The sequence below is a fragment of the Lygodium microphyllum genome, chromosome 19 (assembly GCF_053477565.2).
Source record: "Lygodium microphyllum isolate KBCC chromosome 19, Lygodium_microphyllum_v1.1.10, whole genome shotgun sequence".
Classification (NCBI taxonomy): Eukaryota; Viridiplantae; Streptophyta; class Polypodiopsida; order Schizaeales; family Lygodiaceae; genus Lygodium; species Lygodium microphyllum.
Genome location: NC_141153.1, coordinates 15,929,529 through 15,953,178, shown reverse-complemented (window position 1 = coordinate 15,953,178; position 23,650 = coordinate 15,929,529). Strand labels below are relative to the sequence as shown.

At 39.7% G+C, this 23,650-nt stretch overlaps 1 protein-coding gene across 4 annotated transcripts; it reads left to right on the top strand.

Moving 5' to 3' along the window:
- Window positions 1–669: 669 nt before the first annotated feature.
- On the top strand, window positions 670–5,258 carry LOC148019600 (two-component system protein A-like). 4 transcript variants are annotated; one of them, XR_015694847.1, is made up of 10 exons: window positions 672–1,026; window positions 1,562–2,230; window positions 2,375–2,536; window positions 2,730–2,930; window positions 3,014–3,289; window positions 3,404–3,822; window positions 3,940–4,086; window positions 4,176–4,295; window positions 4,464–4,787; window positions 4,870–5,238. XR_015694847.1 is itself a non-coding variant. In XM_087699649.1 (9 exons), exons 1-9 carry the CDS (start codon window positions 900–902, stop codon window positions 4,527–4,529), a joined length of 2,187 nt encoding a protein of 728 aa, XP_087555775.1. In that variant the 5' UTR covers window positions 672–899; the 3' UTR covers window positions 4,530–5,239. The 4 variants fall into 4 exon arrangements, 1 of the variants encoding a protein (XP_087555775.1); XR_015694846.1 differs by having other exon boundaries at window positions 4,886–5,236; XR_015694848.1 differs by having other exon boundaries at window positions 670–1,026; window positions 4,156–4,295; window positions 4,464–5,258.
- Window positions 5,259–23,650: the final 18,392 nt, after the last annotated feature.

The following is a 23,650-nucleotide window of genomic DNA, read 5'->3' as shown; positions in this document are numbered from 1 at the left end:
TTTGCAAGAAACAGGAACTCAAGAAATTTCAGATTTTAGTATACGGAGAATATACGAAAATATCGCTATAGTTCTGGAAATTCTCGAAGAACGATTAAAAAAATTCAAAATACATTTATGCATAGATTTGATTTTACTCTGATATTGACTTGTATTTTGAGGATTTGACCATTCACCTTATGTATGTATATGGTGTTCGACTGGTATGTCCGAGAATTTTGAAGGAAAAGACCGAGAGTATTTTTCTCTTTAAAATCGGTAATTTTAAAAAAATAAAATACGCGTGAGTTTGTGCTAAAGAGAATTTGGGCGCCCATACGTCCCAGTACAAGAGCTGGGAGGGCCTATCTGAAAATTGGTACTTCTTGGATTATCACTCTTATAAACGAGAAATATGTTCACTCTTATCTTAAAGTGACATTTAGTCGTGGGAATAAAGATATTCCGGCTTTAAAAACTTATTTCAGTGTGAGATCATAATAAATTATCGAAAAATGCAATCCGAATCACGAATTTTTTCTTTCAGATTATTTCGGATTAAGAAAACAGAAACAAGCACAATTTGGAATTTGTTCCAAATTTATCAATCTATCACGATTTCCAAATGTTTACTCAAAGGGGAAACATTTTGGAACAGGAACCCCCGCCTCCCCCCCCCCCCCTCCCAGGCACATGTTTGCTGTGAACTTTTAACGACAGCCTCTCTCTCTCTCTCTCTCTCTCTCTCTCTCTCTCTCAGGTATAGAATATGAGAGATCTCAATTGCATGAATTGATCACAGAAAGAAGCTGGTGAGGTAGCATCTTCTTGGTGGGTCTCTGTTGGTGGTGTACTCCATCGGGGGTGCAGGCAAGCCCCATGCCTATCTCTTGTTGTGAAGCTGCCGATGCCTATCATCAATGGACGTGCCTTGTTCATCTTGTACCTCGGTTGACCCCTCCTTCCTCTCTGGGGTTGAAGCTGAAGATGATGACGATGGCAGCAGCATCAGACATATAAACAGCAAGAACCTGAATTTGGTCTCAGGTAATGCTCTTATAATAAGAAAAACAGATTGTAATAAACAAAGACATCTGTTTGAGGTCTATCGGCTCCGGCACTATAGTTCCCACATTGTGAATTACGCCCATATCATGAGCTTCTGTAAGGGAGGGACCGCAGAGCTAGCTAGGTGCAGTTGGGGGCAGTGTGCCGCCAGCCCACATCGTGATGGAACACTATATGGCAAGACAAAGGAAAAGAGACTCTTTTCTCACATGGAAAAATGCCAAAAACTTCTTGTGACACACACATACACGCTCACACAGATGTATGCACAAGCACACCAAGAACCTGAATTTGGCTTCAGGTGATGCTCTTGTAAGAAAATTTGTATCAAATAAAACAGGGATTGGCTCTGTTTGAGGCTTATCTGTTACAAGGGTCCACGCACACATGCACACCAGCACTCACACATGTATGCACAACCACATCCACACGGATGCAAGCAACACACAGAGGGAGGGAGGGAGGGAGGGAGAGAGAGCGGGGGAGATACAGATCCGGGTAGGCTTTTTGGCAGGTGCACCTTCAACCATCTCCAGTACCAAATGTAGGGAGCTTGTTGAGGACGATGGCACTGTGTGGCACCTGCAGAGAGCTGGTGATGAGAAAGCAGATCAAAGACCTCTAACTCTGAGAGAAAGGAGGTGTAACAGCTTGCCACGATGCTTTCAAAGCAAGAGGAAATGTAGAGTAAGGAGGTCGCTGGGAACGACAACATGTATATGCAAGGAGGTCTCAAAACCTTCTGCTGCATCGACTCCTCCCAATGAGGTTGCTGAAGAAAACAAATTCCATTCAGCTACAGATAGAGAATTGAAGTGTATCGTACTAAGAGAGGGCATCTATTTCATTGTGGCCATGATTTTTGGCCTCCTAGTATGTGCCATAGCAGTTTCAATACCTTCTTCAGGCTTAGTATGGTTGCCATCCATCAATGTCCAAGGGATGCAAACAGAGTACCATCATCCATGGGCAAGTCCAGTTGTTGGGCTGCTGGGAGCATGCCTTTGCCTTGCAGGTTTGACTTGCTTTGGTAACCTCGGTACATGCAAATGGCCAAAACATTCCTCTTGTTGTAAAGAATTGGTGGAGAGTCTCGTCAAAAGCCAAGAGGCTGAGCAGAGGGCGCACATTGCTCAGGAGGCCAAGCAACAAATTATGGCATATGTATTCCATAATATACGAGGTAAGTGCAAGCTTAGAACTCCTCTTCAATGGAACAAGTTTATCACCGGTTTAGAGGGCAATTTTGCTGTATATAACAAATGGTGGAGAACCACGTGGAGCTAACATGTAGCCTTGCCCTTGCTCCTTTTATGATTCCTTCCAGTTCCCTTTAATGCCATTGTCCTTGGCTTGGGCCACCTGCAATCAAATATGGATAAAGATCTTTCAAAAGGTGGGACTCTCAATGAAAACACAGATCTTCTGCAGTTGATGCTGGATTGTGCAGAGACAATGACAAGTGTGCTCGATGGTGTGACAGATGTAGGTGGGTTTTCACAACTTTGAAAGATCAAACTTGGAACCTTATTGCCTGATCTGGGAGTGTCGGTAACATTGAGACTTCTGCTACACGTTTTTGCATCATGTAGAGCATTTGTTTCGGTCTTGACTTGCTTACTGGTATATTCCCATACATGCATTCTGAAGGTCTTCATTACTTGACTGCCTTTCTGTTGCAGGTCAGTTGGAGGAGGGGGTTATGCAGCTATATCTTGAAGAATTTGATTTTTTTGGGGTGGTGAGGTTTCTGTCATGGGGATTAAAGGACTTACTATATCAAAAACACATCTCTTTCAGTGTGAATGTAGAGCCCGCTTCTAAGGCTATTCTTGCTTCAAATCACGTTATAGGTGACAAGCATGGGGTCCTCCAGACTTTAGGTCTGCCTTGTGACACTCAGTAAATTGTACAACCTCCACAAAGTTTGCAAACATTGCTCTCATTTTGGTTGTGTGGATTGCAGGGAATTTTTTAAGCAAGGCTGTACAGCTCACTCCTGCAGGAGCTAGATTGGATTTGAGTGTTACATGTGAAGAAATACTTGAGAGTGATGCATCCATTCTATGCGAGTCAATGAGGGGACTACACAAGGTGGCATCAGTAGAAGCTCAAAACTCTCGTTTATGCTCTTGTGCCAAAGAGGGGGATGCAGGCCAGCTTTTAAACCTCCATTCAGGAACTTGCTGCTGTGAAGGAAGCTTTGCAAAAATCCTTGTCAGGATGAATGACACTGATATTTGTAAGCTACCTGTAGTTAGTCTTTTAGTTCTAAGAGCACTGAGCTTAAAAATTGCTATGTCATGTCATGCCTCCTGTAATTATGACCTCCTTTGCTTGGACTGTTCTTCAACAGGCATGTCTGTTCAGAACCAGGTGAAATTGGAACCGTATTCTTTTGCTGTGTCTTGTCTAGCTCAAAAAGCAGCTGGAGTTACAGGCTCTGGGTCAAATACAGTGAAAAGTTTTGCAGAGAGGTCGGGTGGCTATATTGGTGTCCTCTCCAAAGATGATGTAGGAGGCGGTTTTTACTTTTGTCTGCCATGTTTACTTGTTCCAGTTAATCATGAAGTAGTGTACAAGGTTCCTTCAGGGAAAGACTTATTGCAAGGCTGCACTGAAATTCATCGATCGGATCTGGAAGCATCCTCACTTCCAACAATTAATTCAGATGTTGTAAAGGATGAACTCTCGGCTGATGCAAGTGTTACTCCTTCACCCAAGAGTAGCAGCACAAGAAGAGTTCTTCTTGTAGAAGATACTGTTGTAAATAGAGTAAGTAACTATTGAGTCTTTTCTTTTGTGGAAATTTTCCAATTCGTTACAAGATTTTCTTTCATTTGATTCTCATTGTTGGTGGGATGGTCAATAAGCTTTTTACTTCCTGTGTAGATAATCTTGAGGAAAGTGCTGCATAATCTCAATCTGTGTTGTGAAGAGGCAGAAAATGGGCAGGTTGCAGTTGACCTTTTGAAGCAGGGTAGAATGTACGACTTAATTTTGATGGATAAAGAGATGCCTGTGATGGATGGGCACGAGGTAAGCTGCATCTACGTGGGCTGTTTTAACTACTTTTGGCAGCCATTTTGAATTATGAAAGTGATCCAGACACTCTCACTGTCTGCAAGGCGACTCGGCAACTCCGGTTGATGGGTGTGAAGACTCCAATAATTGCCTTAACTGGCAATGCTTTACAGTCTGACAGGGAGCTATTCCTCGAGGCAGGAGTTGATGATTTCCAGACAAAGGTATGTAGGATGTGCTCTTCAATAACTGACTCATTGGATCAAGCCATATGTATGCATGGCTTTGGATATAATATCGGTCTAGGCCTACAGTGCAACAGGTGTCTTATCACGCATTTGTCTGAGAGATTTGATATAATGCCATGTTTGCTGGTCTTACTGTATATGCAGCCTTTATCTAGAGACAAACTTGTAGAACTACTGGAGCGCTTTGGAGTCGAAAGCTCTGGTTTATGAACTCATGGGTTTATGTACATCTGTACAGTACGTAATCCAGTAGGCTTTTTTCAAAGTGGCTGCTGCCTTTGAAGCCTCTACATTATATCCAACTCAGTGACTTGGAGACCTAAAAGAGGTCAATTCTCTGTTGTCAGTTCCTTCTTTTTGATTTGTTCTCTCACAAGCTATTTTGATCTTGGGGAAGAGATATATACCCTCACCCTTGGTTGAGGACCAGAAGTGGATGATCCTTAGAAAATTTCTGGACTTTCAATGGTAGGTTATTTAGCCTTTGTGCTTTTCTTTAGAGGATTTGCCAAAGATTCAACATGTAATATACTGCAACCCTTCTCAACAGGAGGTTGCCCTTGCAGGTGCTCAGCAAGACGACACCAGTTGATGCTTATCTTCTGAACTCTTGTATTATGTGGTCTGCAACAAGTGAAAAAGTTTGAACTATCATACTAGTGGTATCTAGTTCAGCTTTTGAGAAGGCTGTACATTGTAAATCCTACTGTTCTCTTATTGAGCTTCAAATAGTTTCTACCCTCGAATATGAAGGGCATATGTAATTGTCACCCACTTTGAGGAAAAACTTGTTTACAACAGCTAAATATTAGTTTACCCTTATACTCCCCATCAGTGGTGTGAGTGGTATGTAGAAACCAGAGTGATAGTTGTCTATTTCAAGTAGATGCATTTTAATACCTACATAATTATTGCCCTCCATACTCAAAAGACAACCATGAAGTGCTTTCTGCATCCCAAATAAAGCATCATAGAATAGAAAGGGAATGTGTGTTCATTGCACGGTCAGTTAAACAGAAGAAAATGTTAAATACATAACCATAAGCACCTATTGCAGGTGTTATAATAAAAGTCAAAATTTTCAGGTACAGCGTCTTCTAAGTTGAATCAAAGCATGCTGTTTTGTGTGTAAGCGAAGTGTTCTGAGTTACCTGATATTAAAGCCCTTGCCTATGGCAGCTTTGGAAATATGCTGAAGTGCCGAAGAAACCTGTGGATCAAGCATTCAAAAAACCTCGAAGATATGGCAGAACAGCTCAGCTATTAGAGGCTCCCACTGGTCTAGGAGGGACACATCACGGAAGTTATTTCCATTTTCTTGCTCAAACAAGCGTGATCCTGGTTTGCTAGATAGAGCTCCATTCTGATCCAATGAAAGATTTTAGGGCACAAGCAGAGGTGCTGCTAATTTTGGCGAATTGGTCCAACCAGGAGGAGGTAAAACAGAATTAAACACATGCCATTGATAAACTGGGCTCCCTGCATGGTCATATCCAGATCTCCCATAACATTCTTAGATAACAAATAGAGATTGTACTTCCCCCTTCATGACTGCATGTGTGAAATCTTTCTTTGCAACTCCTGGCAACATGCCTTTATTCTATGTGCATTGTCATGTTTGGCTACTCACTTCCCTATCTTGATAGCCCAACGTTGCTACCATCTTGTGAGTCAAACCTCAGTGAACAAGGCGTAAAATGTTTAATGGACTATTGGGGTTTCGCAACCATCCCTAAAGCATGTGCCCTTACTAGCTGTGCTAATAAAAAGAATTTAGTGGCTTTTGAATGACCTCAATGTGCTTGGCTTAGGGCTTTATCCTTGTCCTGACCAAATGCCTCACCATCGATAGAGCATGCGTGAGTATATTAAAGGGAGATGTCCACATTGACCTCCTAGGTGGGGACGCCGCTTAGCCATATTTAGTCTACTTATGAGCTTCGAAGGCTGCTCTGTATGCGGGGCCATACTGACATAAGTCTTCCATATAGCCCTGATTGCGGTTTCTTGAACGGTGCCCCTGGATTTGAGTTGAACCTTCATGCATTTCGACCTTTGCCGAACAGGATCGTTCCAGTCGAGATTTCTTATGGAATCCACTGCCTCCACCTAGTTCCTCAGCTCAGTGCGGAGTCCACAAACCGCCTGGCAATCCCACATGAGATGTTTCATGGTCTCAGTGTGCCTCTTGCACATCCCACAGAGATCAGGAATCTTCCTTGATCTACAGAGCCTCTGTTGTTAGGAATCTATTCATGATGGCCTTCTAGAGAACAAGATTCAGGGCGTGCCAAACCATATCCTTCTCACCCGCCTCTTCCACGTCCCCAACGTGGTCTGGGGGTACCATGTCTGTACATCCTAAAGATGTGGTGTCCCTCTCCTTTCGCGAAGTCCTTCCACTTCGTACAGTCAATCAGGAGCTTGCCCTTCTCAGTCTTAAGGCACAAGAGGGAATTTATTGGCTTATAAATAAATGTAGTAGGCCAAGAACCCCCATCCCTCCATCTCCTTATCCCTTAGAGGTAAAGCACTTTCAATAGTTGGGTTTCTCCAAATTTGGCACAAATTCATAGTGTAAGCCTTAGGGAAGAGCCATCACGAAAAAATGAACTCACAAATGGGCTTTTTACACCCCCCCCCCCCCATTTAAGACAAGGAAAAGAGGAGAGAAGAATTGTAAAATAATCCTCCTCTCTCTCCATTTTTGAAACCTCGTTTTACTTTTTTTATATTATTTACAAAGATATACTCAGATTCTCTCTCTCTTTTCCAAGAAGTCTTTTTTAACCAAATTTTATATTAAAAAAGGAGTTAGTTACGAAAGTGTGGTGTTTCATTTTCAATGCAAAATGATTAGTAGATACGAGACAATTGATTTTTAAATCGAGAATAAAAAAAATAAAAATTCGAAAGTTTATTTTTAAGATATTCTAAGGATTTTTTATATTCTAGTTTTTGGTCAAAAAACAAACAAACTGGTCAGATTTTGTGTTTTTTGGAAATGTTTTTGGAGGTAAAATAGAAATGTTTAAAATATAAAAAGTATAAGACGTTCTTGCTCTCTAAGCTATTTTTTTTCATATTTATATTCTCTCATGGCTCTATTGTGACTCTTCTTTGTATTTATGCAACCTTCATTAACAAAGTGAAATACTGACATCCTCTTTTTCCTTAGTACCTTTATATGCATCTCCACTCTACCTCTTATGGCAACCAAGTAGGCTTTTCATGTTTATTAATAGTAAAATGAATACAATAAAAAAGGAGCTATATATTGAGATAGAGATTGAATACGCTCTATTATTCAGAAGAACCCAACGTATCAGTATTAACCCTCAAATTTTGCAGAGTTACAGGCAAATGGGATTGAAACATGTGGACTTGTGGGTTGATGGGGGAATCTACTTAATTGACCCCTTAAACAATAGACCTTCAACTTTCTCAAGAATCACAAATTTGCTAAAGTATGTGTGCGAGGGTGAAAATGGGTTGCTCAGTTATACTAGACAACTCAATGATCAGGCATTCAAAGTATTTACAACTTATCAAGCAACCAAAAAAATTTGTCATGATGTGATCATTGCACATCAACTTTATAAAATTTCAACTAAAAGTATCATGGTTATAAATATATGTTTAACACTATTTGTCCTGCTTCTTTATTATCATATATGTGTCTTCAAGGTGCATTTTTAGTTGTATTTATATCATCATTAATATATAAATAAATATAGCAAATTGAGAATACACCTTTAAAAGAGTTAGGTGACGAAGAATATATATTAAAGATATATGTATGCTAGCCACACAATCAAGCCATCTAAACTGTAGGTCAAACTAATTGCTCTATTGAGCAAAGTAAATAGATGAGCACAACCATTGAGACATGGTAGAGATATAGCACACTACATGCATACATAATTCACACAAGTATTTCAACTATAATCGATCATCAAGAACATGGTGAGATGCTCTCGGTTGAAGGGTATGGTGGTTGAATGGTATCTTGCAGGAGACTTGAAAACTTTAAAATGTATGTGTGGAATCTCCAATGGTGCAAATACAAAGAATATATGCCTATATTGCTTGACAGAGAGGGTGGAAGGAAAGGACAGAAAGAAGAATTGGCAAAGGGTGAAAGTGTTGCACCAACGCATAATAGAGAATATTCCACTTGGAAGCCCATCTTCAAGATTTCATTGGATCTTATTTACATTTGTTCATTGCATGTTTTTGTCAGAATCATGGAGAAACTTGTATATGAATACATTTGCTTTGCTTATAGGATACAACAAGAAAAAGAAGCCATTGCAATGTGTAGGAATGTGGAGCGAGTGCTTTAGAAATTGGGCTACATAAGCATCAAGTGACGATTGAAAAAGACGAGAAGAGATTAGAAAAATCAAGTAACTTGCCAAAAAAGCATTGCTTTGAAGGAGCAAAGGCTAGGAAGTTTCTCTTGGTACCCATCAATGAGGAAGGGAATGCCATGGTTCGTAGGTCGCAGGACTATGATGGGTGGAAAAAGTTACATTTTGCAATTCCTGATCGAAGTAATGGAGAAAAAATAAGGTTAGCCAAAGCTAAGGTTTGGATAAATCTTAACAAATTGGCTCCCTTACTTTGCAAGATGGTGTTTAACAATGAAGATAAGTAAGAATTTATCGATGTTGTGCATAGCTTCTATGAAAACATGGTGGAAGCATGGGACAAAAGCTCTATCACGCATACATGGTGTATACTAAGTTAATATTTTAAAATTGTATGAATTATATAAACTATTGAGCATAGTTTTACTCATGTGTAATATGTGTCTCTGTAGCATATCCATGAGGCACATGGGCCATACTTTGCAGAAAAAGGAAGTATCGAAGCTTGGTCCACACAAGGGATGGAAAATTCACATTGGATAGCATGTGGTGCATACCAAAGAAAAATCGATCATGGTGGAGGGGTGAATGGTATAATTCAATGATCTAATTGCTATCTTGGTGGTATAGGATTCGGGAGATGAGGAGAATCCAGTGCAGATACGAGTTTCTCATCTCGAAAAGATATTTTCATAAGGTTGTTCAGGAAGTCATGCAAGACTTGGAGCTGAAAGGGATGGGAAGATTTTGGACATGAGTGCGGGATGACCCAGTAGTAGGAAGGTGGACTAATGTAGCTATGGAGGCCCTACAAACGGCTACAGAGAGGTTTCTCATCGACTTGTTCGATGATGCACAGCTAGTGGCCATCCATACAAAGTGCACCACAATTACAAATAAATATATGAACTTTATCGTTCGGCTTCGACATGACAAGGGGACTCCTCTATAGGTTATGAGATTAATGATGCAAGGTTTTGTAACAAGTGTTATAGCACCATAGTATCTTGAAAAGCCAAATTTTTTTGTATACTTTGTCACATTGACACACACACACACACACACACACACACACACACACACACACACACACACACACATACACACACACACACACACACACACACACAATATCTCATGCGATGTTTAGCGAATTTAAATAATTGAGTAAAGTTGTTTTATTTTGTTTCTTGAAACACACGACTCTTAATTTTTATTTAACGTATGCAAGCATTGAAAGTAGTAATACGTACGGATATAAGTTACGTTATTGCTTATGCACAATCACAAGTGTAATATTACGCGTTGACATAATTAAATTAGATTATGTTAACATATGTGAATGCATCATTCACGTATCACACATTATTGCCACACTTACACGAACCACACATTTATTCAATAAATATTTATTTATAAGAATAAAGTAAAATATCTTATATTCATCAGGAAAAATGTATGTGATGATTGATAGTGATGGTAGATATAAAAAGCCGATAGCCAATAAGAACTCTCATTTGTTTCTTGACTTTTTCATCGGTGGAGAGGAGGGGCTAGCTTTCAATGAAAATAGAAGTTCATTCTTCTTAAAAAATGACACGCTTTCCCTTCAACTCTTTCTCGGGAGAAGCGGATCTTACACTTTAGCAAGGTCACCTAATGTAGCAAGCACACACATTGCTCCACCACACGTTTGGTCAAACAAGTAAAGAAGCTTTGATTGCTTGATTAGCACCACCTTCTTTAAGCTAGATGTCATAGGTATCACTCGAAAAGGTCCAAACTTGGTCAAAGCTCGAATTTTCATGAGTGTTTATTTCCCTCGTGGTGAGCACTTCTTATGAAAGGCCACCAAGTCTGTCACAAGGTTGCAAATGTACTCCTTCAGAGCAGAGTCCTTCTATCGATCCGTATGTCGAGCTCCTCCTTGCCTTGATACAAACTCATCTATATATAGTATGCCCTGAATGGCAAAGTCAAATCAAACAATGTATTTAGCAACTAACCTAGAGTTATCAGAAAGCGACGAGGCCAAGATTTCACCGGTGGACTCCGAGGGACTCCATGCACCCTACCGTCAAGTTTCGTCGCATAAAAATATATGGTAGTTAGAAATCTCACCTTCTTCAGATCATCTTGTATCTTCATTTCCTCGTGTATCAGTGAGGCATCTCTTTGGGTGGCAGAGGGATCTACAAACTCCTTGGTAGGAACCTGGGGCCTTGGTCTGAACAGATCATGATGTAGTGCTTCAAATTCAACATCCTGCACAAGGTAATCTTCTTCAACCAAGGTAATATGCTCCTGTGGTGCTATGATGACACTCACTGTATCTAAGCTTGTGCCATCATATCTTCCAATCTCTGCTATCGTCTGATGCACATCCATGTAATCATAATCGATCAGGTCTTCCATTGAATCCCTGACTAGGATGGAAAACAACTCTTCTTCCTTCATTTTCAAGTATCTTAGCACATCTAATAGAAGCAAGTATTATAGACCATCTACTTCAATGGGCATCAAGGAGGTAAGGTTGGGTTGGTCAACTTGTGGCTATTCTAAAGAAGATGGCACTATGAGAGTCAACCCTTGCTTTGCCACCACCCGATGTTCCTCTTCAATATTTATGAGCTCTTCAATCGGTTCTTCTCTCATGTATGTGATAGCAACAACCTATGGAGTTGTATCTTCGTCGCTCTCCTCTTCTAGGGGTGTATCCAATGCAAGGAGGTAAATTGCCAATGCGCAATCAAACTCCACGAGATCCAAAGGTATTGTACCTGGTACACTGCCCATGGGAATTGTGCATATTCTGCGTGAAGGATCCACCTGGGCTAAACACCTATTCACCACTTTTTGGCGATTCTTCCCTACTTGAAATACCATGAGCTGTTCCAAAGGTACCCAAGTCATGTTGGATCCCTCGATGGAGTATGTGCAGGTTACAATGGTGCTCACAAAGTTTTCCAAAACTTGAAGGGGGGGTCTAGCAATGAGAGCACGCTTTCAAGGTTGAAGTTCTTAGACAAAACCTAAAATATCTCGTCACCTTGGCTAGAACAGCTAGTCTCATGGATTCCCTTGTCAAAGTGTATGTGAGCATCCATCATAGCAGGTAGGAGGGATGTGGTGGATATAAAGAGATGACGAGAGAAAGTGTGAAATGAAACAATGAAACAAGAACTAAACTAGTTCAACCTTAAAACCTTAAGTTTTAAACCATTAAGGACTGTTTGCATATGATATTTAGTTATGGCTTTACTTACGTCTTTGTAAAGTTTACATGCATATGTAAATGTGTTGATGTGGAAAGTGTATAGTAAGTGTATGATTTTACATAAATACTATAATTTTTAAATATTACAAGTTTGCAAGAGACAACATTCTATTGGTAAAAAAATCCAAAAATTTACAAGTGTTGGATATTACAACTTGTGGTGTTGGGATTTTTAGGGAGACTATAATTTCTAAAATATGTGGAGCCACACACTTTCCACTGGTAACAATATTTTCAGCTCGACTTTGAATTTTCCTATCATCTAGTTTAAAATAGAAGCTAACAGGTGGATTCTACATTAGCATTGTAATTTCCTGGCACATTATACTCAAGGGCCAATCATCCTCCATTTTGCAACACTTGGGGCTCGCGGCCCTTACAAATGACAGTAACATCCATAGCTCGCGTGTCTTGATCAAGCATAACCATTTACCCTTGAGCATCCTCCATCTACGATACTTGAACACTAGACATAAAGTCTGTCGTGTGACAAAGTACCTGTAATTGGAAAGTAAAGTTAGCAAATCCATCCCAAAGTAAGATAATAGTCAACTAAGAGAAAATTTTTACATGAAAGTCATATCCCTTGTTGTGACTCGATACTCCACTGTGTCAGGACTGTGAGTCATTTTTGATGTCCAAGTTTAGCCTAGAATCCTTGTTACATAATCCTCTGATACACTTTTTATGACGTACATGCTTTTGGTATATCTCAAACCCTTACATTCCTTGAACATATGTGCAAAAATTGCAATTAGTATGAACTAGCTTAGATGTACATTCTTTGAGTCGGTGCTTGGCTTCATAGAGTTCAATATGTATGCTGAAATTTTTGTGCTACACTTGTGGAAAATGTCGCTATTACACAAAGGCCATTCTATGCTATTGAGATTCAATATGTGCATAGAATTAAGGGTTCCATATTCTCGACCCCCCTTGGGAAATATGTACTTTGAGTCATAGAAAAAAACAAGGTCCTCTGCAAGCTGGTTAGCTATATGCCCCTCAAAGAGCAATTTACTAATTTCAAGGTGGTAACACTTAAAAGAACCTGTGAAACTCTCGACATTTTGCCACTCATAGCAATCCGAAGGGTACACTTCTGTAAATATGAGACAAGTAGTTACATAAATATCATGAAATTTCTAATTCTCAATGAGTTGCAAATACTTATTTTTTGCAATGTTACGTTAAAAGGGCACAGTGGGCGCAATATGCATTTGTTTTTGCATGAATACATGTTCTACAAACGCCTCTGTTACAAGGTGAGAATCAACATTCTTTTGTCTGAGAGCTAAAATTTTACCCTTCTAGTGCTTTGATACATCTACAATTGCAGATGCTTTCACCTTAAAAGCTCCCTTTATACTTAGATGCATATGTACCCAAGACGATAAGCAATGATATGTATCAATGATCCAATTCCCTTCTTCATCTTTTCTGTTACACACTTCTATTGAGAGAATGCTTGTTCTTCTCTCACACATTATAACCTAGACATTAGATGTAAAGAAGTACGTATTAACCCCTAAATAATAAGCATTTTAGGTCTGTCTAGTAATCACCAATATGCCATACAAATCAACATGGCATTAAGATATGTTTACACTTTTGTAAACATTCACAAATATTGATATCAAAACGCATGTGGATATGTACATCAACACAAAGTATAGATTCAATTTCAAGGCATCACTTTAATCATACAATTTACATGAAATATAATGAAAAGAATAGCACAAGAATACTTAGAGAATTTTGTCAAAATAAATTTTATTATAATGAATAGGATTTTTATTTGACTCAATACATTGTATGAAACATGGGTATTATAGAGTAGTTGTTATAATGATAGCAGCCACATGGCATGCAAATCTTAATAGGCACATTGGATTGATACCTGAGATATTCTATGACTCAACACATTGTGCGTTATATGAATGATATGATATAAGAGTTTTATGGATCATTGCCAATCGGTATGGAGATCCAAATGGACACACACAGGACCAACAAAGAAAAGGATTTTTGAACCATTGACTTCCAACAGATCCACATCATCTAGCACAAAGGAACCACTCACCACATCAAAATAGTCGATCGAGAATTATGTGCTTCACCTAAGCCTTGTACAATACCTGCATGTACAAAAAAATACATGCATGAATCTCTTTTAACAAAAAATTTCTAGATAATTGCATGAACAGAAGTAACACAAAATAGGGCAAATTTACCTATAAGCTGATTTGCTGAAGATAAGATTGAATCGTTGCTGATCAAAACCCATTGCAAATGATGGACAAAAGAAAACATCAATTCCATAAAAAATAAAAGCCACTAATTGAATGAATAAATTTTGGTACCACAAAATATGGCAGATTTATTTGTAAATTGAGCTATAGAATCTCTGCTCTATCTTGTATTAAGTATTGCAACAACAATTGATCCTTAAGTTAGAACTAGCATCAAACACTATTGTAAAGCTAGTAGAAAAGTGAAAATGCAAAGAGAAAGAAAGAGAGAGTGTGTGAGTATGTGGGAGAGAGAAAGAAATGAGCATCTATACAATCTTGCCCAAATAGATCTCGGCAAAAGACAATAGCAAGAGTTAGTATTTACATGAAGGTATACTTAAAAAATAGTAGAAAAGAGAAAACATAGAGAGAGAGAGAGAGAGAGAGAGAGAGAGAGAGAGAGAGAGAGAGAGAGAGAGATGAGCACTTATGCAATGTCACCCAAAATGATCTCTATAATAAAACAACAACAATGGCATTAGGGGAGATTTAAGGTCTCAAAAATTCCTTGTAAGCGATCTTAGAGAGAGAAAATATTTTAAAAAATAAAATCAATTTAATATTTTTTATAACTTCTATATTTTGGTAAGTAAATATATAAAAAATTGTTAATAAGTCATTGTCATGATATTCTCGTGGTCACATCAAACCTAGAAATCTAGGCCGTCATAAAGGTGACAAAGATTGTCATAATGAAGATCTTACTCATTCTCATTAAAGTGAAAACTAATATTCAATTTGAATTTTGTTCGACATTTGATTACTTTCCTCCATTCTTACTCTCTTCTTTCTTTCCCATCTTTACTAGTTTCTTCTTCGTTTTTCTTCTTGTTTCTAATTCGCATACTTTTTCAATTCAATCTTCTAATCACATCCTTACTATGGATCAGTCATCCAATGATATCCTTAGCTCTAGTAAAATGCATTTCTATCATCTTCATATTGAGTTGGATAGTGAGTATGAACCAATAAGGAAGAGAACAAAACCCATTACTATTATAGAGTCTATGAAACATATACTCAGGTTTGAAGGAAAGAAGAATCTTAATCTTTGGTTAAATGGTAGGCTATATCCCAAAAATCCTAGCAAAAATAGCACTCCACCTTTCTATAATAGCTCTTCATTGTTGAGGTTCATTGGTGATGGTTATAATGGGTGTCTAGACTATACACTTAACTTGGTTGTAGAGAAGGATGTCCTCAAATTGGAAAATCATCTTTTATCAAAACATAGCAACGAGTTACTGCAGAAGCTAGAAGGCTATCAACAAAGGATTCATTTGTTGGAGAAACGTATCAAATCTTATCAACGAAAGCAAACTATTTTAGGACTTCAAAATCGACAAAAGGCTCTTATTATTGAGTCTCAGACGAGGAGGAGGTGGTTGTAGTAGAGGAGGTGGTTGTAGTAAAAGAATCCAAGCAGCAAGGTACATTTTTTTCCACTTTAAAAATATGAAATATGACTTTTTTTATAATTAATTGTATTGATTTGTGATGTTGATTTTGTTTAGGTTTCTTCTTCAATCGAATATAAGTGAAAGAGATTCTTTAAAAGCATCTTAGTTTTACTGTCATCTTCTTCCTTCAGTAGTTTCAAAAGATATTTTAGAGAAGAAGAAATTTAAAAAGGCAAAGAAACAATGCTTGGAGTCATTTATAAAGGATCTCTCTTGGATATTGAGTTAGTGCAGAAGACACTAGATAATATTGGTATCAATCAAGATGCTTATATACAACTTTTCTAGCTTTTACAGTCAAATATGAAGCAAGGACAAGTATGTAATTGCATACTTCCAAGGCCATCTATGATTAGAACTATTAGACAGAAAGTGAATAACAAGGTAATGGAGATTCTGGGTGAGCATTTCCATATCAAGACTAGCTTCAAGGGCAAGAAAAAGGAAGTTGTATTCAATGAATTTAACAATATTTTCCTTGACTTGCCCACCCTACAATGCTTAATGATTAGATTCTATGACTTGTCACTAGAAGAGACACGACGAGTGGCTAGATTTGTGGTTAAACTTGATGAAAGTGAAATTTTAAAATGTACAAAACTAGAGAGGGTTTCTATTACCTTGATGAATAGAGCAATTTCATCAAATCATTGCAATCACTCAATGTCATTTAGTGTTTAATCGGAACACAATATCTGGTGGCTAGGAGCATTCAAAGTAGATATAGAGGATTTTGATATATTGTATTGGTTTTTTCATCAAACACCAATATTTAATGTTATTAAGAGACAACAATCAAGAAAAGAGTTACTTGTTGAAGGATTTGGAAACTATGAGATTGACTAGCACATAGCTGGTGGCTTAAAGACACTTAAATGTATGTACAATGGATCAAAGGGAGCCAACTCTAGATCTCCTTGCCTATATTGCATGTCCATAGCCATAGAGTTGAACTCAAGCAATTGGAATAGAAATCCCTATAGGTACAACAAGGATCCATAGTTTAAGCCAGTTTTAGATATTACTTTAGTGAATTCCCATATCTGTACACTTCATGCGCTTTGTAGGATGATTGAAAGGCTTGTTCATCTTTATATAGGATTTGCATGGAAGCTAAAACCATTATCAACTAGAATAGATGCTATAACAAAGTTTAAAAAAGTCTTATCTACAATTGGTTTGCATGGTGGTAATGTTGTTATTGAACCAAATCTTCAAAAGTTTAAGGATGGCGTGTCTATTGAGTGTGGAAATGATTGGTTTTTGGGCTGATTTTTTTGTTGTTTTTGTTGCTGAATGGTTGTTTTTGGTGATTGATTGTTTGAGTTTGAAGATGTTTGAAGTGGTTTGAGTATGTTTGAAAGGGTTTATATTGGTTTTTGATGAAATATGTTGTTCGGAAGAGTTCTGTAATTCTCTCTGTATGGTTCTATAAGGCCTCATTTTCTTCTGTTTTGTTCTGTTTTGGTTCTGTTTTGGTAATTGAGATGGTTGAATGAATGTTTTGAGAGATGATTGAAATATGTTAAAAGGTTTATGAGAGATTGAATTGGTTTTGTTTTGGTTTTTATGATTTTTATGGGTTCTATTGATCTTCTGTAAAGTTTTGTAGCTTCTGTAGCTCTGTAGTCCTGCTGCTCTGTTGTTCTGTGGTCTGTTTTGTTTGTTTCTATTGAGTGTTATGATGGATGTATGGATGTTTTGGAAAGTGTTCTTGTCTTAGGAAAATGATGAATGGAAGCTCTATTCAGGACAAAAGAAGTGAATAAGTAACTACTGAAGATTTACAGAAGATTCATAGAAGGTTATAGAAGACAGTGATAGAAGCCAGATCTCACAGGACACTATGAAGTCTTTGGTTACCCTTCACATCTGACATACCTCTTGGGAGGTGTATCCACGACCTAAGAAGGATTATTGTGAGTGATTATTGAGTGATTGTAGTGAGGATATGATGTAGTATTGAGAGCATACTATTGTGAGAGAGATCATATGCAAGAGATAGTCGATTTTATGTGAAACATTGTATCTTTCTATGAGGGAAAAGACTATGAAGATGAATACTATGCAATTTTCTTTCCATAAAAAGTTGTGTTCTCTTTGTCTATTAATTAAGAATATGAAGAACATGATCAAGTTTGTTAAAGATAAATCCGTGGGAGATATCTACTATGATGCTGCGTGAAGAATTGTTGTTTTCTTTGTTTTGATGATCAAAAGAATGAAATAAAGGCTTGTTGATGTTACAAGATAGATTTTCTTGCAAGAGAATTCCCTTTTCCTTGGTGTTCCTCTTGGGGCTCCATGTTTTTTATGCGTAGCCGGGGAAATTTGCCATCAACAAGTACCAAAAGAGGCTGAAACTGAAGGAAATGGCATTGCCAAGAAGAGAAGAATTCAATGGATTTTTGTAAAGTTCCTTCTTCCACTGAAGAGTTGGAATTTCTCATTATCAAAGCCACTTTCCACAAGAAGTTCATCCCACAATGGCGGAAACATATCACCATCATGATGCATGCTCTATGTGGTGGACTGTTTCCTCTTCCTGTTGAAGCAGTATAAACTTGCATCTTGGTGGCAAACTGTTTGGGAACAAACTGAAGAGCAGAAACAGAGAGAATGACCATCCATGGAAGATTTGGCATTCATTGAGAAGTTTCCAGACATCATCAAGTGGAAGATTGTGAAGAAGCTTCAGGAGTCTTGGTGTATAGAGGTTCACGAAGACAAGAAGAAAAAAAGTTGGAATTTGTTCATGGATGCTCAACAACAAGATACATGGGATGCTTGGTGCATTGATAATCTTCTGTTTGTTCAATTAGCAACCCACTGGAAGTTGGTAGACAGAGTGTTCTTTACAACGTACACTGTTGAAACCATTAGAAGCTGGCATTACTATGATGATGGCACCACCACAATGCTTAGACGTATGCATTTCGACACCTTCATTACCGAATACCTTCCTCTGTGCAGTGGCATGAAAGCAGAATTCAGAGACGTTGAAAAGGAAGAAGCAGAAGAAATGTTGGCAAGAGAGTCCTTTAGAGACTGAAGCCTTCTGTTATCCCTTTGTGGAGCACTAACAACATAGTGGAGCCAACCCCCTGATGAATGACGCAATAAAGAGGCAAGCGTTAGAACGAGTCCAGAGGTACGTGAGAAGAGAGAAGACAAAAATCAAAGCTGAGAACGAGCTCGCAGCAGAAGCTTCCTTTGACGCCCTAAAAGCACTCTTTATAGAAGTCCTAATGGCACATCAAGCCCTTCCTCCTCCTGCTGGAGGTCCACTTCCAAGCCACATCCGTCCTGGAAATATTGATGACAGGCTAGTGAATGTAGTCCCATTGCCAATTTTTAAGGGAGAGTACAATGAAGACCCCGATCTTCATGTAGCAGAGTTTATGGTAGCATGTGTGGCTAACAATGCCAGAACTCCTGAGCATTGGTTAGCAATATTTCCCACCACTTTCAAGGGCGCGGCATTTCAGTGGTATGAGAGACAAGCAGCAGGAACTTTTGGCACATGGGACGACCTGAAGTTGGCCTTCCTCACTAAATTCAGGCGTGAAGGTTTTGAAGAGCGGATGAGAGAGGAATTTATGAATTTAAGTCAGTCCTCTGGAGAAAGAGTAGAAGCTTATGTCTCACGAATGGAATCCATCCCGAAGAGATGGACTAACCACAATCTAGATGATGGCATTTAGAAGGGAGTGTTTCTCAGAGGATTACAACCAGAAGTCCATAAGTTTGTGGAGCTGCAAAGACCAGCCACACTGCAAGCTGCAACAGAAGGTGCAAGACAGTACGATGAAGTGGAAGCTAGATTGGCGATGAATCCAGGAAGAGGAGTCCTACCTCCTCTGATGTCAGGAATGATGTACCCACCAAATGCAATCCCAGGGATTGTCCCCTACCCCTACCAACAGATGCCCCCAGTATTACAGTATAGTGCACCAAATCCACAGTCGCCACAATCAATGCCTCAAATGATGGTTTAACCACAACAACAATGGTCCCAACTAATTTCCCCAATGCCAAATCAGCAGCAACAGTGGAACCCTACCAATTGGAGCCAACAGTCAATAGTTCAAATAGGAGCTCTGAATCAGAATCAGAACAGAGACCTCTCTGCACCAGCCCAACCTGTTTATGCAGTGATTACAGAGACTCCTCAAAACCCTACTGCCAGTGCCTCAGGAGGAGAAAGCTTGAAGGATTATTTATCCAACTCAGTTGCAAATATCAAAAAGGAGTTGATGGATGTGATTACAGAGCAGCTACATACGCTGAAAGTGAATACCGTTAGCATATCCAATGTTGCAGGGGCAGGAAGAGATGTGATACGGTCAAATACTTGGTGTGGTAAGTGTCATCAAGTAGGCCATTTAGCCACTCAATGTACACAAAAACCAACCATTCCTGGAGCTTTCTGTTCCTACTGTTTGCGGAAGAACCATACAGAGGATATTTGCTCTCTGAAGGAGATGCATGATAGGTGAAGGAAGGAAGAAGATGCAAGATTCAACTTGCTGGAATTCAAAATGACAACACAGGATATTGGACCAAAGCTTAGGGAGTTTGGTCCTAATTTCAGACCCAGAAGATTTCCATCCCAAAGTTACAGAGGAAGACAGTCTGGCGGTGGTCAGAGATCAGAAGTGGAGTGTTACAGATGCTAAGAAAAGTGACACATTTCACCAAATTGTCCAAATCCCAGAAGGTCAGTGGATTATAAGCCCTTATGCAGTTGATGCAAAGGAGAAGGCTACACTGCAAAAGACTGTCCAAGCCCAGCCCTAGTGAAAAACAGTGCTACTGATAGCCCGGCCAAGGCCCAAGAGCCTACCTCCAATTTAGTGGAATTGGAAGTTGCTGCCATCGGGTGTTGCCCCATTCCCTAACCAAATAGAGAAGCTAGTGGATCCTATTAAGGAATACGATCTGGTCAGAGATCTAGATACCTTTAAGCCAAACCTCACATTCCGACAATTGTTGATGTTGTCTCCTAGTTGCCGAAAAAGGTTCAAAAGTATACTGACAAGAAGATGTGGCTTAAGGATTGCTCCCTCAACAACAACAAAGTCCAACAAAGCTCCAGAGCTTGTAAAAGAAGTGGATGTGGCTAACGCCTTCCTAGATCCGGGTACCCCAGAGATTGGTGTGTGAATAGAAGGCTGCTTTATTGCAAATGCACTGATTGATGGTGGTTCATCAGTGAACATTATGACGGATGTGACAATGGAGGATCTAGGCCTACAAGGTGTGCAACCAACCCAATGGCTCATCAGACTGGCGAATCAGAGCAAAATCAAGCCTTTGGGCATTTTTCCCATATGTGAAGACTACAGTGACTGGAAAAGATTATTGGCTAACCTATCTGGTGGTGAAGCCACCCCTGTTACTGGGCAGACCATGGCTTTTTGAAGCCAGAGCAAGGACGGATTGGTTCAAAGGAACCTTGACCTTGGGTAGAGGACCCAATAAAGTGGTGCTGAAGTTATATGGTGCTCAAAAAGGACATGGATCCACCTCCTTGGAATTATCTTCTAACTCCCCCAATGAGGCTACAGATGGAACATCAACAGACGAAGATGCTGTCAAACAGATCATTCCCAAGAAAATAGAGGCACATTCCCTAACAGTGGGCACTGTAAGCCAACTTCCTCAAGATGCAAAGTCCTTGTCAATGGGCGAATACTTTCTGCCTGAACTAGGAACGATTTTCAAAATCACTTCTGACAGTGAGATAGAAGCATGGATGTACTGCTCTCCCTGTTACATGGCCATAGCAGAGCCAGTGACAGAGGCAGAAGGTGAAGTAGAGGACCCGTTCTTCTCTTACAGAGCGCCTACAGAGGCAGAACCGGAGTCTGAAGAGGATGATGATGAATCTGAAGAAGGAGACTTTGAAAGCGAGATAGAAGAAACCACTCCACCCACAGAAGGCATAGATGACGAGGGAGTTCCAGAAGCTTCAGAAGCAGAAGACTCCATGCTGTGGGACAGAATGGCAATGATACCCTTTGGATTGGTAAATGGATCTTTCCATAGGCAAAGCCTATATAAGAAGTGGATCAAGCAAAATACGCCGTCTTTTATCAGTGGTTCTTGTCGCACCCATTCACACTTGTCAAGAAAGGATGATGACGATGCTCCTTGTCAACAAGTACTAGTCCCAAGGCCACAACAGAATTCCGAGAGCCCCTATTTTGTAACATTCCTGGATGTATCCTTTGAAGAGGAGTCCTCAAGCTCTAAGGTAATTAACATTCAAACCAAAACCGAGACAGGACTGATCCCATTTCACCATTTCAAGGGGCAACCTAAATCCTTACTGCAAGAAGACGTTGGGTCTAGTGGGACATTAGAAGAGGATACCACCCCCTTGAAGGAATCGGATCTGTACCTAGAAGCAGTCCGTGGGACCTTCATCCGTGAAGTAGAAGGTGAAAGGTAGTTAACCTTTGTGGATGCAGATGGCACTGAATGCCATTTGAAGTGGGTAGCAACCTACCAGAAGAGGAGTTGTCAACCTTGTACAACTTGTTGAAAGAGAATTTGGACGTGTTTGCTTGGTCCTACAAAGACCTAAAGGGGATTGATCCCACAATATGTCAGCATCATATTGATTTGGAGCCTGATGCCAAGCCAGTACGGCAGGACATAGACGAATGAACCCGAATTATTCCACATTGGTGAATGCAGAGCTGCTGAAGCTTCTGGAAGCCGAGTTCACCTATCCAGTGTGGCAAATAGTGAATGGATCTCACCCATCGTGGTTGTACCCAAGAAGAATGGCAAGCTTCGTATATGTGTGGATTTCCGCAAGTTGAATTCTAAGACGAAGAAGGATCACTTTCCTATCCCTTTCACAGACCAACTATTGGACATGGTGACAGGACATGAGCTTTATTCCCTTCTGGATGGATTCAGTGGATACAACCAAGTGTAGATAGCCGAAGAAGATCAGTCCAAAACAACCTTCACCACAGAATGGGGGACCTACGCTTACCGAGTGATGCCGTTTGAACTCTGCAATGCCCCTGCTACTTTTCAGCGAGTCATGATGGCCACATTCCAAAATCATCTCATGACTTTATTGAGGTATATTTGGATGACTTCTATGTCTATAGTTTGATCCGTGAATACTGGGGACATTTGGAACAATGCTTTGACCGATGCCGAGAGTATGGGATCTCCCTCAACCTCGACAAATCCATCTTTGGAGTCTCTTGTGGAGTTCTGTTGGGCCACATTGTCTCTGCACAAGGGATATCAACAGACCCTGCAAAGATCGAGAAGATCGCAGCTCTGACAGCACCCACCAACCTCAAATAGTGGAGGGGATTCCTAGGCCATGTAGGTTACTACAGAAGGTTCATAGCCCATTTTGCAACAAAGGCAACCTCCTTGCACAAGCTTCTGAGGAAGGATGCAGAGTTTATGTAGACGGAAGAATGTGACAAAGCCTTCAACACTCTGAAGTAGTGTCTGATTGAGGCACCCATTCTGCAACCTCTTGATTGGACGAAGGAGTTTCATGTACACATTGATGCATCAGTTGAAGGGCTAGGTGATGTCCTATGTCAAAAGGGCCTTTCCAAATTAGATCAACCGATATATTATGCAAGCCGAAAGGTCACTGATAGGGAACAGAACTACACAATGACAGAGCTAGAGTGCTTGGCAATGGTGTTTGCACTGGAGAAGTTTCGACACTATCTATTGTCCACACATTTCAAGTTCTTTGTGGATCACGAGGCCCTATCCTTCCTGAGGAACAAAGCAGACGTGAAAGGACGAATGATGAGATGGCTCCTTCTATTCTAGGAGTTCGAGTTTGAGGTGATTACCAAACCTGGTCATTCCCATGTTCTGGCTGTGATCATCTGTAGCGTATCCCACAGACTGCAGACGAGGAGCAGGA